Raw genomic sequence first — 12809 nt, forward strand, 5'->3', positions numbered from 1 at the left:
GATGAGCCCCGGCAGCCCTGAACACGGCACCACAAAGGACCAACCCACATCACAGGAGTAGAGATGGATGAGACACATGGATGGACGTGGCAGGACAGGGGGAGCTCCGGGGGGCCGCGGAGGTAGGGGAGGGGGTCCCTTCAGGAAACAAGCCGCTTTCCTTGCTTTCCCCGGGGCTGCTGCGCCAGGTGAGAATTACACCCTCGACCCACACCCCCCACACACACACACACAAGATCTCGAACACAGGACAGAGCAGCCGTGGATCGTCCTGGGGACAGACACACACAGAGACCTCAGGAGTGACTCAGGCTGGAGCTGAGAGGGAGGTGCTGCTGGCAAGACCGGGAGGCCCACCTCAGTCCTGCTGCCTGGCCTGGGGCGGCGTGGGCTGGGATGCCCTCTGGGCCCAGATGGCTGCACTTGACCCCTACCCAGGTCAGAAAGGTGGATCAGAGAATCTCAGAGTGCGAGGCTGCTTGGCTGTTCTCAGTGTGCAGTGAGGCTAGAAGAGCCTTGGGGGGAGGGGGCTGCATCTCACCTCCCCCATTTCCTGCAGGTCTGGGGTCTACCCTCATGTTTGCCAGCCTTGCAAAGGCCTTCCCCTCGCTCTCTCACAAACTCACCCCCAAGCCCTTGCCCAGGAAGGGCATAGCTACAAGAAGAAAGGAAGTACAGGGGAAAGGACCCAGCGGTGTGGAGGTGGGGGCGGGGGACGCCCCTGTGGGCCACACCTCTCGGTGGTGGATCCTCAGGGTCTCAGGCCAGCAGGTGGAAGCAGGAGTGCTCTGTAAGGGATGGGGCTCAGACTAGCTGGGGGTCTCGGAGCTGGGGGGAGAGGGCAGGTGTGGACATCAGGATAGCACCAATGCCACCAGGGGAAGTGAGTGTCTGAGCAGGAGGCCCTGGACATCCAGGCTCCTCGGTCCTGGAGATCATTCAAGGCAGTGTTCTCTGGGTCCTGAAACCTGGAGCCGGGGCAGGGCGGCCCTGGGCACGGCACTGCCGAGGCGGGGAAGGAGCAGTGGAGCCTGGGGCGATGCAGGGGCTTTGTGTGGCTGCTGCGGCTGGTGTCCTCGTGACGAGCTGCTGTGCATGTCGGAACACCTTCCTGTTGTATGTGTGCGTGTGTGCACGTGTGTGTCCCTCCTCAGGACACGGATAAACACTGGTCTTGCCTGGGAGTACAGAGGAATCCGCCTGCCCAGAGTGAACTGGGGAGCCATGATGCGCTAGCCTGGAGCACCCATGCTTGGGGCCCCAATCCTGAAAGCTCCAGTGTTGGGGAGGACGTGTTGGAAGGGTCAAGGACAGCCATGGTGACGCCTGCCAGGCCGAGTTCTTCCTGCTTTGGCTCAGTGGAGCCAGCCCAGACCTGCCCCAGAGCCCCAGGAACCTTCCTTGCCCTGATGGTGGCTCCTGAGGTCAATGTTAGCTAATCCCCAGCACAGAGGTGGCCAGGGCTCTCCCCAAACACTGCCCCCCGGTGCCTGCCACCCAGCTCAGCACATGAACCACACTCTTCTCAGGTGCCTTCAGAAATCCCAGCAAGGGGAGAGTAGGGAGCAGGGTGTAGGGGCTGCAAAGTCCCCAGGGCAGAGAAGGGGCACTGCACTGGCCACAGCGGGGCGGGGCGGGGCGGGGCGGGTCAGAGGGAGTTCCTCAGCAGGGAGGGAGGTCAGGCACCCACTGGGGGAGGCCGCTCTAGCAGGGGTGGGGGAAAGTCCATACTGGGAGCTGCACTGGCCTGCAGCCCCGGGGGCCAGAACCAGGCAGGCGCGGGGCCGTCCTTGGCGGACTCCGAGCTACGAGGTCTCTCACGTCAGCCTCCCGCTCCCCTGTGCCCCTTCTCAGCTCAGTGCCACCCTTCTTCTCCGGGTCATTCGTCCCACCGAGTTGCCTGTGTCCACAGAATAAGGTGATGGCATTCCATGGGTAGAGGTAGACTACGGGCTTTTATATCTTCAGACCAGAGCCCCATGATCAACTTTATGTGCTATGTGCAGGTTCTCATAAAACTGAGAGAGTCCCATAACGAACCACTAGCCATGGAATATTAGAATATATCCCACGGAGACTAGTATTGTAGCGCGCCCGCCGCCCAGGGAGTGCACGGGGAGGTGACTACACCGGTGGGGATGTCCTGTATTGCTGCTGCAGTCCCTACTGCCGGGGTGGGGGAGGGGCCTCGGTGGCGGGGAGGGGCGGCTGCCGGTCTGGAGCGCTGTCACCTAGCTCCCCTCTGGTCCGCTGCTCACCAGCCGCTGCCATCAGGAGGTCACCGGACACGCCCACTCGACCATCAACCCAGCCAGACACCGCGAAAGCCAGAGTCACTCCAACAGGTTCCTAAAGATAAACGCTAAACTCTAGGGTGGTGGTGGAAGATGAGTTGGTTCGGCATGCTATGGGGTAAGTGCTCGGCACGGAGGGCTCGAGGTGGCTCCCGGGGCGGGCCCCGGAGCTCGGCAGCCGGAAGTCGGAGCAGGAGGTCTGCGGAGACGGGCTCTACTGCGAGCGGGGGTGGGGGCGAGAACCCTCGCTACGGCCTCCGCAGGGCCCCTCCTGCCCGGAGGCCACGCACCGCGTCCGCCGTCCACGCGGCCCGAAGGCAGCCTCGCTAAGGACCGGAGCAAGCTGCTGTCCGGCCTTCCCCAACCGCACCCGCCCCGCCCCAGCACGGGCTCAGTCGCTGAGTCGGAGACTCGCGCCCGGCCTCTGCCCACCCCGGCAGCAGCCGCCCGGCTCCCGGTGCTGCGAGAGTCCCCGGCAGCCTCCCGGCCGCGCCGTCCCTTCCGCTCGGCCCGAGCCCCAGCGGCCGCAGCCTCCTCCCCCGGGGCCGGCAGGGAGGGCTCCTCCAGCAGGCACTCTCGGCCCTCTGACTCTGGCTGCCCAGCAGCGCCCTGGGCCCCCCACCCCAGGCTCCACACCTCGAGACTGGGTGCGGGGTCCGGGCTGGCCCACGGGACTAAGGAAGCAGTCTGACCGAATCTGGAATCATCGCTACCGGGAGGGCGGAGGTGAAAGGTCAGATCGACATGCCTCTAAGAGGCTTCCTACCTGCTCTGTTAATTTCTAAAATCTCTTCCTGGGCCAGCGGGCATGTGTCACTCTGAGTACTGTGGTGTGGAGAGTTTACGACAGATTTACAATAATTGGGAGATCCCAGCTGCGGCGGCCGCGGAATATGCTTCTTTTTTTTCTTTGGTAGTTTCTGCTTAGCCATGGCTAAGGAGTAGTACATCCCGAAATTGTTCACGATGACCGGCACGGGCATGGCGATGGTGAGCACGCCCGCCAGCGCGCACAGCGCCCCCACCAGCATGCCGGACCACGTCTGTGGGTACATGTCCCCGTAGCCCAGCGTCGTCATGGTGACCACGGCCCACCAGAAGCCGATGGGGATGTTCTTAAAGTGCGTGTGCTCGCTGGCGCTCGGGTCGTTGGGCTGTGCGCCTATCCTCTCGGCGTAGTAGATCATGGTGGCGAAGATGAGCACGCCCAGGGCCAGGAAGATGATGAGCAGCAGGAACTCGTTGGTGCTGGCGCGCAGCGTGTGGCCCAGCACGCGCAGCCCCACGAAGTGGCGCGTGAGCTTGAAGATGCGCAGGATGCGCACGAAGCGCACGACGCGCAGGAAGCCCAGCACGTCCTTGGCGGCCTTGGAGGAGAGGCCGCTCAGCCCCACCTCCAGGTAGAAGGGCAGGATGGCCACGAAGTCGATGATGTTGAGCGAGTTCTTGATGAACTCGATCTTGTTGGGGCAGAAGACGACGCGCATGAGGAACTCGAAGGTGAACCACACCACGCACACGCCCTCGATGTAGGTGAGGAAGGCCTCCGTCTCCGCCTCCCGGTAGTAGCGCACTTGCGTGCCGTTCCGAACATTCTCGATCTCCGTCTTGTTTACGATGGGGTTGAAGCGCTCGTGGGTCTCCAGGCAGAAGGTGGTGATGGAGACCAGGATGAAGAAGAGAGAGGCAAAGGCCACGTACTGCCGGAGGGGGAGGGGAAAGGAGGAGGGGAGAAAGACAGTGTCAGAGTGAGACCTCGACGCCCAGGGCGTGGGTCGACTCAGGGGGCTGTGCCGGGGGAAGGCGTGTGCACAGGGCCCCCTCCTCGAGGCTAAAACCTCCCTGGAAAGGAAGGGGCGCACTCAGTGCCTCACTGAACTTTTACCTGAGTGAGAGGCCCCCCGCGGCGGCTGAAGTGTGCAGGGAACTGAGAGCGGCCAGCCTCAGCGGATCAGGCCCTCAGGGAGCGCATCGCTTGCCTGCCAGCGCCCCTCTGTCACATCAAGGACTGCGGGGCGGGGCGGTGGGAGAAGGCGCCCTGCCTCCAGGGACTGCGGGCCTCCGCGCTGAGGGCTTTCCCCTGGCCCTTGGGGGCGTCTGGGGACAGCCTGGTAGAGCCACAGAGCCGGCCCCCAACCTCGCAGGAACTCCACGGGCTTTGAAACCAGGTTGGGGGAAGAGGCCAGGTTGGCGATTCAGAATGGCAGCCAGAGAGCGCCCTGCAGAGATGACCTGGGCCCAGACACCGCACTGCTCTCGCGGGGAAGCCCGAGGCCCAGGAGCGGGCCAAGAGGAAGAGAGCTGCCCGTCTCCCATCACAGGATGGTGACGGTCCGGTTGGCACTGGAGCACTGTGGGAGTTTCCGGAAGCTGAGCACATCAGTCTTTCCATTCGCCCACCCCTCATTTCACTTAGCGGTCCGCCGTCATCCTCCTTCCCTCCTCTCTCTCTCTCTTCCACCCAGTCATCCGTATTTTCATTCATATGCCTGTCCACCACTCACCCTTCCCTCCATCTCCCTCCCTCCCCGCCTATCCACCCTTCCATATCCCAGCGTTCCCCTTAGCTCCTCCCCTTCCTCTACTCTGTTCCTTCCACCTGTCAGTCTTCTTCCCTTTCCCCCTTCCATCATCCATCCGTCACCCAGCCGGCCAGCTACTCATGGAGTCGTGCATCTATCCTCTCCTCCTTCCACTCCTCACCAGGCACGAGCTTATGCCCCCAGGGACCCCCTGCCTGGCTAAGGGAGAAGGACACACACAGGGACAGAGACAGTGCCATGGACTGACCAGCTGAGCTCCCTCAACCCTCTGAAGTCGTGGGATTGGGAAAGGGTGAGAGTGATGCGTGCACCCTGGGGGAAGAGAGGCACCCTGGGAACTTCAAGCCAGGCCTTCCGCGGCCAGAAGGCTCTTCTTTCAGGGCCCACCCAGCTCAGAACCAGGGCACCACAGAGGAAGTCCGGGAAAGCCACGTGGGAGGAACTGGAGGAGGCCACCACCGCTGACCCAAGTCCACCTTGCTCCAGAGCTCTTTCCATCACCAAGGTCACCTGAGTTCTTGGAGCTAAGAAATACATCCCTGCCTTCGAGTTCTGATTCCCTCTGGGCGGGCGGGGGTGGGGTATGTGGGGTATCTTGGAGCTTGGTTCACAGCTCAGACTTCCCAAAGGCAGGTCATGTCATCCCCAGCCACGCCCTGTGCCCTGGCCTTAGTGTCAGAGGAGAGGGACACACACACTGTGGGTGTCTAGGGGATGCCAAGAGGCAGGGCCCACTGCCCCATCAGCCTGGACATCCCCCCTCCTAAAACCTCCACATCCACCCTCTTCTCTCTCAGCTGAGCTACTGCAAGTTTTAGGCTTTGGTCTCGGCCACCAGCCCACCCTCCACACAGCTGCCAGAGGGAGCTGCCCTTAGGAATTCAGCTCTGCCCATGCTGCCCTGAGAGCAAAGCCTAACCCCTCAGCCTGGCAACAAGACTCTCCATCCCCCGGCCTCCCTGGACTCCTGGGCGTCCTGTCCCTACACATACCCCACATTCTTACCGCATGCAACACTGCTATTCTGACCAGAGTGTCTCCCCGGTCTCCATGGCTTTGCACCTGCTGTCCCTTCCACCCGAGAGTCTTCCTGCCAGTCTTGTCTGGAAAAACCCCATTCATCTTCCACTGCCCGCTCAGCAGACCTTCCCTTGGGGTGAGGCTCCACTTGGCAGCTGCGAAGCCCCTAGGAGGCAGCAAGTGAAGGGATCCGCCCACCCCACGACCACCAAGGAGTCTCTATATCCATCTCCAGGGAGGCAGCAGATCTGTTTCCAACTCTGGCTCATCCCAAGGGCTCCCCCAGGCCCTATGAGCTCTCCTCTCATTTGCCGCTGTCACAGTACAGATCCTGGTGTGCAAGTGGGGCCCCAGCAAGAGGGTAGGCCTTATCAGGTTACAGTAGAAAAATCCTTGGTTCTCGCAGGTCAATGGACAGCCTTCTAGAGTCTTTCCCTCGGGGCCCCGGTGCCATGGAGTGAGAGAGAGCGGGTGGCAAAAGCCAGGTCTAGAGCCGGACACGAACCTGGGGTGGGACCTGGGCCTTCTCAGCCTCTGCTGCTGTAAGCTCTGCTCTTCTCTCTGTCGTAAGCACAGCCCCAGGAATGTCCAGGTGCAGGGGACACATGGAGAGCTACAGACCCTGCCCCTCTCACGTGGAGACCAGCGGGAGGTCACCCAAGGGCCTGGCTCCCTCCCGTCCATCCTCCAGGGCCAGCTGAACACAGGAAGGAGAGAGGAAGAAGCTACTGAAGGTTGAGGACCTGCTAGGGACTTTTACTCCTTGCACCCAGCTGGCAAAGCAGGTGGTCACGTCCCCATTGCGTCCAGAAGGAAACCCAGATGCAGATGGGCCCCGGGAGCAGGCCAAGGTTTAACAGCCAGTGAGGAAGCTGGGACAGGGACCCGAGATCACTGAGGTCTAGAAGCTGGACTCTTTCCACCACTGAGTCGCCAGAGTTCTAGGAGCTGAAGTCACAGCGCTGCTCACTGGGCAGAGGGCTCTGACTCTGTCTGAATGATTCCATCCCGGAGCTTGGCACCCACAGCCCAGACTCCATTAAAGAGGAGGTTCTGTCCATCCCCAGTGATGAAGGAGCAGGGTACCGGATCCACTGGCTGGAGCCTGGCCATGCTGGAGAAGTTCTTAGGCCTCACTGCCCAGGACTTGCCAACATGGGGCTGGAGCAGCCCCTCGAGGGGGGATGCTGCACCTGCTGTGCTCAGGGAATTATCGCCGGCTGCAGCCTTGGCCTGCCACCTTGCTCAGCCAGAAGGAGGGCGTAAGGGATGGGGAGGTCCTGGGTCAGCTGACCGGGCAGGAGGGGAACCTCCACTGGAAGGGCCAGGGCAGCACACCTTGGAACAGCCGCTGGAGCAACCCTGGGCTGTCACCTCCAGGACTGTGCGGGAGGAGGGGGTCACAGGCAAGGACCAAAGCTCTGCCTTCCAATCCCCCATCATCCAGAGCCATGGAACAGTCACTCTGGCGACACACACATGATTAACACCCACTGCACACCTCACCCATTACCTAAGCACAGACACTGGGCACACAGGCAGCCACACGTACGCAGGTGGCCAGGGGTCTCCACAGAGCATACTGAGACACACCACCGCGCAGGGCTGATCCGAGAGGCATGTGCACTGCACCGGTGCATGCCCACCCAGAGCACACATGCAGTCCAGCACTGGGACCACCCCACACGCCCCCATGAGCACACATAGAGCCCAGGCTCTGCCGCCCAGCCAGTCCCTCCCCTGCCCCGGCGGTTCTCTGTCAGCCCCTCTGCCCACCCCGCGCCCAGCGGCTGGCGGCTGACTCAGTGCCTGCGTCTCTCGCAGGACGGCTCTGCCCCGCCTCTGTCTCCTCGGCCTTCCCTGATGCCCTCAGCCACCTGCTCAGGTGATGCTGGCTCCTGGGCCCTGCCCATCATCTGGGGGCTTCCTGTCACCTGCCAGACCTTGTCTCCTTTCTCTGCCCCTGCCACACCCAGGATCCAGGCCAACTGTGAGGCACAGGAGCTTTTGCCAGGCAGTGCCAGGGCAACTGTCCCCCAGCCTGGCCACCTGAGTGGCCACCCTGTGAAATTGCAAGACAATGCAGGCGAGATCAGCTGTGATACGGCACAAACTCAAGCTGTAGTTTCTGTTGTTTTTTTCCAGAACCAAATCACAAACCGTGAGAGACCCACCAATTGTGTTCTAGAAAGTGGTAGCTATGGCAACAGAGCGAGGCATCCCATTTCTATGGCAACCAGGGTGGTGAGGCAGTTGGCTGTAAAGTCAGACAAACCTACTAACGATCTGTTGACTTAAGAAGATGTTTTATAAATCGCCAAGTTATTTTTACCATAACCCCGCCCCTGAAACCATAAATCACAAAGGCAATTTACTATCTATTAAAATGACCAATATGTGCGATGACTTTCATTTATGAATTATTTATGTCACAGTCATCCTTAGAAAAATGTGCTTCCTTTCAGGGCTGTGCAGGGGCTCGCCGCGGGGATCTGTGTTCTGTTTGGCATCTCGGGAACAAGGAGATGCTTTGTGACATGGCGTGAAGACCAACATTCTGCTCTGGCCACTCACCTGCTGTGAGCCCTTGGCAAGTCACCTGACCTCTCTGGGCCTCAATTTCATCCTGAGTCAGGCACAGCTTGGGCTGGGTCCCTCTGTGCACGCCAAGGCAGGGCAAGGTTGCCGGCGCTTGGGGACACAGGACGGCCACTCAGGGGAGCCCTGGCTGGTGTCCAGACCCCAGGCCCCCAGAGGCTTCAGGTCAGTTTTTCCGCCCAATTAATCTGCCCAGCGGGAGTGTGGAGCGTGTGAGTTAATCCATGGAGAGTTAGTGATGCAGAGCAGGCGGGACGGCCAATTGTCCTAAATAAATTGTCAGTTGAGTTGGGCTGGGAAACTGAATTAGACTGTCTGGGCTTCCTAGGGCTGGGCACAGGCTGGTGTGCTGGGCTGGCCAAGGGCTGCGAGGGGAGGAGAGGGGAAGCGGCTTTGGAGGTGTGTGGTGCCTGCTGTGGACTTTGCCTCCCCATCAAGGCCAGGAGGCCCAGGCACTCTGGCCCCGGCCACTGTTCCTTCTCACACTCCCCACCACCAAGCACCTGCCCAGAGACAGTGGGCAGGAGCTCCCCTGCCACAAGCAGCAGGGAGCCAGGGCATGTGTGTGTGAGTGCCAAGCACAAGGTCCAGTGTGGGAGCATCTGCGTGCTGGGGGCGGTGCTGGGGGAGGCAGTGGGTACCTGTGCAGCGCTGGAGCATGTAAGGTGTTACCTGTGCAGGTGGCCTGACCCCAGCCCAAACACGAGTTTTGGGTAAATGTTTGCTGCATGTGGTGCAGGAAGGGACTTCAAAAAGTTCATGGGGCCGGCGCCGCAGCTCACTAGGCTAATCCTCTGCCTGCAGCGCCAGCACTCCGGGTTTTAGTCCTGGTCGGGGTGCCGGACTCTGTCCCAGTTGCCCCTCTTCCAGTCCAGCTCTCTGCTGTGGCCCGGGAGTGCAGTGGAGGATGGCCCAAGTGCTTGGGCCCTGCACCCCATGGGAGACCAGGAGAAGCACCTGGCTCCTGGCTTCGGATCAGCGCGGTGCTCCGGCCACAGCGTGCCGGCCGCGGCGGCCATTGGAGGGTGAACCAACGGCAAAGGAAGACCTTTCTCTTTGTCCCTCTCTCTCTCACTGTCCACTCTGCCTGTCAAAAAAAAAAAAAGTTCGTGGAAAATGGAATTAACAGATAAGTTTATTTTGCTCAAAAAATTGAAATCCAGAGATAGTTTTTCTTTTAAAACATACACATTTCCATGAACTTTGCGAAAACCTCCTGTATGTGTGGATTTAAATTTTTTTTTTGTGGGACTGGTGTTGTGGTGCAGCAGATTAAGCTGCCACCTGTCACACCAGCATCCCATATGAGAGCAAGTCCCGGCTGCTGTGCTTCCAATCCGGCTCCCGGCTAACGTGCCTGAGAGAGCAGCAGAAGATGGACCAAACACATGGGTCCCTGCCACCCTTGTGGGAGACCTAGAAGGAGTTCCTGACTCTAGCTTCAACCTAGCCCAGCCCTGGCTGTTGCAGCCATTTGGGAGGTGAACCAACAGATGGAAGCTCGCTCTTTCTCTCTCTCTCTCTCTCATTCCCTCTCTATTGCGCTACTTTTCAAGTAAAAAAATAAATCTAAAAAAAAATTTTTTTGCACCAAAACAAACTTATCTTTGGATTTCATTTTCTGTGACCTTTTGAGGTTCTTTGTATGTGATTCACGCAAGTAGGACAAGCACACGCGTGAGCGTGTGTGTGTGTGCATGTTCATGAGAACATGCACGGGGTATGTAGGAGGCAGGGATATTATGGAATGGTGTGTGTGTGTGTGCTAGTATAGGAATAAGCATGGTTTGTGGTGTGTTTGTATGGGGCTGTGTTTGGGATGCTGGGTCTGCATGTGTGTGTATCTGTGTATGGGAACAAATGTGTGTGTGTGAGGGGATGGTGTGTGTGTGTATTGGGTGATGTATGGAGTGTGGTGTGTGCGCATGGGCATGTATGGGGACGTGTGGTTTGTGGTATGTGCACACTGTGTATGGGATATTGTGTGCATATGCACTTGCACGTGTGTGTGCTTCTATCGGGACATGTGTGATCTGTGGTGTGTGTGCATGCCTGGGCCTTCTAGGGAAATCCGAGTCTGGCTGGGCACACCTGACACTCATTCTCTGAGGCGAGGCTCTGCCCAGGGCCCTGAGCCCTGTCCATGCCAATGGTGGACACTTTCATACTGGCCCTGGGGTATGTCCCTTTCCCTGGAAGTGTCCCTGAGCGGGAGAAAGTGGACGGACAGGGCGGAAGAGGGTGACAGGGTCCAGGGGAGGGCAGCGAGGGGGCAGCGCTGTGTCCAGCTCCAAATCCCTTCCCCCTTACTTGCCCAGGCCTGTCCTGTGCTCACAGGCTCTCTCAGTCCTGGGATCCAACCTGGGGAGGAAGGACCCAGGGCTGCAGAGGGAGCATCCACGCTTAAGGGCTCAGGAGCCCAGACAAACGCAACAGCTCGCCTCACTGAGTTCATTCTCATGACCACAGACCTAGGTCACATCCAAACACGGCCACCCCAAATGCTGAGTCTGGAAGTTCAAGTACGTGATACAGTGGCCCATCCTGCAAATGGTATTACTTCCTGTAACCCCAGGACGCCGAGACTGAACTAATGGCCTGTCTTAAATCAACGGTGCCTTGGATGGGAGGAAATGTGACCATCAGAAAACCCCAGAACACCAAGACGGAGGAGGCTGCTGGAGAAGTAGAGGCCCAGCGAGGGGGGGAGAGCTTTCAGGATGACCAGAGATGGGCACCCCGTTCTACGGAGTGTCAGCCTTGGGATTTTGATCATCATGAATGCACGCAGAGCCGTTGCTCAGGCAGTAAGGAGGGGGTGAAGCAGATGAGCATCTCCTAGGGAATCCAGCCCCCGATCACATGCCACAAAGCACACAGAGCAGCCCGTACCTCCCCTCCTCCCCACTTCCAGCCCTGCCCAGCCGCGGTTCCCGGCTGCTTCCCAGATCCCACATCGTCAAAAGCAACTCCAGGGGCTGGTGGGCTAAATTGCCATGTGCAATGCTTCGAGTTCCTGGCTCCTAATCCAGCTCACGACTAATGCACCTGGGAAAACAGCAGAGAAGATGGTCCAGGTGCTGGGGCCCCTGCACCCACGTGGGAGACCCGGATAGAGTTCCTGGCTCCTGGCCTGAACCAGCCCCACCACTGTGGCCACTTGGGGAGTGAACCAGCAGACTCTCTCTCTAATGAACAGATACATAAAAAGTTTCTTTTAAAGCAGGTGAGTCTCCTTGAAGCAGGCAGCTACTACAGCGGATAGGGCAGGCCCTTGAAGTCAGAGCAGCCTGGGCTGTAGGTGGGACTCTGAGCCCTCCCGGCCCTGCCTCCCAGGCGGTCCTAAGGGTGAAACCAAATGCAGAGAGGAAGGAGGAGGAGCGGCGTCAAAGGCACCGCTCAGTCCCCGCGCCCAGCCTCCCCAGCTCTGCACCTGGCCAGGCCTTCCTGCCCTGGGCCCATCGTAGTGGAGCGCCTGGGAGCGCAGTGTCTCCATGTAGGAAAGCCTGGGACGTCAGTCACGGAGGGAGCTGTTCCACTGAGCTGGGAGACCCTGGGAGACGAGGCAGAAAGCCCCGCCGCTGCCTCCCTCCTTCGGCCCACGCGACGTGAGTGAGGCTGGGGTCACCTCCTGTGCAGGCCCCCAGCAGCGCAGTGACCCAGGGAGTTGAGCGCGGGGCAGCCCAGGCCCTGGAGCACAGGGGCAGGTGTTTGTGAGGGCACAGCCTCAGAGAGATCCAGTGGGGCGGCGCTGCAGGAGAGGTCTGCAGATTTAGCAACCGGGAAACCTGGGGGGTGGGGGTGGGGGGCCAGACCGAGAGCCCCTGGAAGGGTGGGCCGGGGGAGCTGGGAGTAGGAACCCCTCCCCGGAGGAGCGTGGTGGGAAGCAAAGGAGATGGATGTGGGCACCGGCCTGTGTGACTGGAGGTGCTGGGAGAGTAGAGATGCAAATGCAGAGTCCCTGGCCGCCCCCCACTCCCTGGCTGAAGACTTGGGTTAGTAGTCATGGGTGGGACCAGAGGTTTCCCTTGAATTTGTGTGCTGTGGGGGAGGGGGAGGGGTGGGAGTGGGGCTGTGCTACTGCCAGCCCTGTCCTGGTGTGTGAGTCTTACAGGCCAAGGAGGCCCAGGCGCCAGGCAGCTGTGATGCGCCACAAACCCATGAGGGGCTGGGAATAGGCAGCCCAGTAGGAGGAGCAAGGGCCTGAGTTCGAATCCCAGCCCCGCCGCAGCGGTGTGGCTGCAGCCTGGCAGCCTGCTGGAGCTCCATGCCATCAGTCTCAGAAGGTGGGCGTGACAACCACACACGCCAGGGAGCAAGGTGGTGTCCAGGGGAGGCATGTGGAGAAGGCCAG

At 60.1% G+C, this 12809-nt stretch overlaps 1 protein-coding gene across 1 annotated transcript in view; it reads right to left on the reverse strand.

Annotated features, from left to right (window-relative positions):
• The window catches only part of KCNC1 (potassium voltage-gated channel subfamily C member 1), a 39920-nt gene that overhangs the window by 5922 nt on the left and 21189 nt on the right, over positions 1 to 12809 (reverse strand). The window contains exon 2 of the mRNA XM_062198089.1: positions 3061 to 3994. Coding sequence (XP_062054073.1) covers positions 3061 to 3994 — 934 coding nt within the window. The remainder of the gene's footprint in view (positions 1 to 3060; positions 3995 to 12809) is intronic.

The sequence above is a fragment of the Lepus europaeus genome, chromosome 7, assembly GCF_033115175.1.
Source record: "Lepus europaeus isolate LE1 chromosome 7, mLepTim1.pri, whole genome shotgun sequence".
NCBI classification, from domain to species: domain Eukaryota; kingdom Metazoa; phylum Chordata; class Mammalia; order Lagomorpha; family Leporidae; genus Lepus; species Lepus europaeus.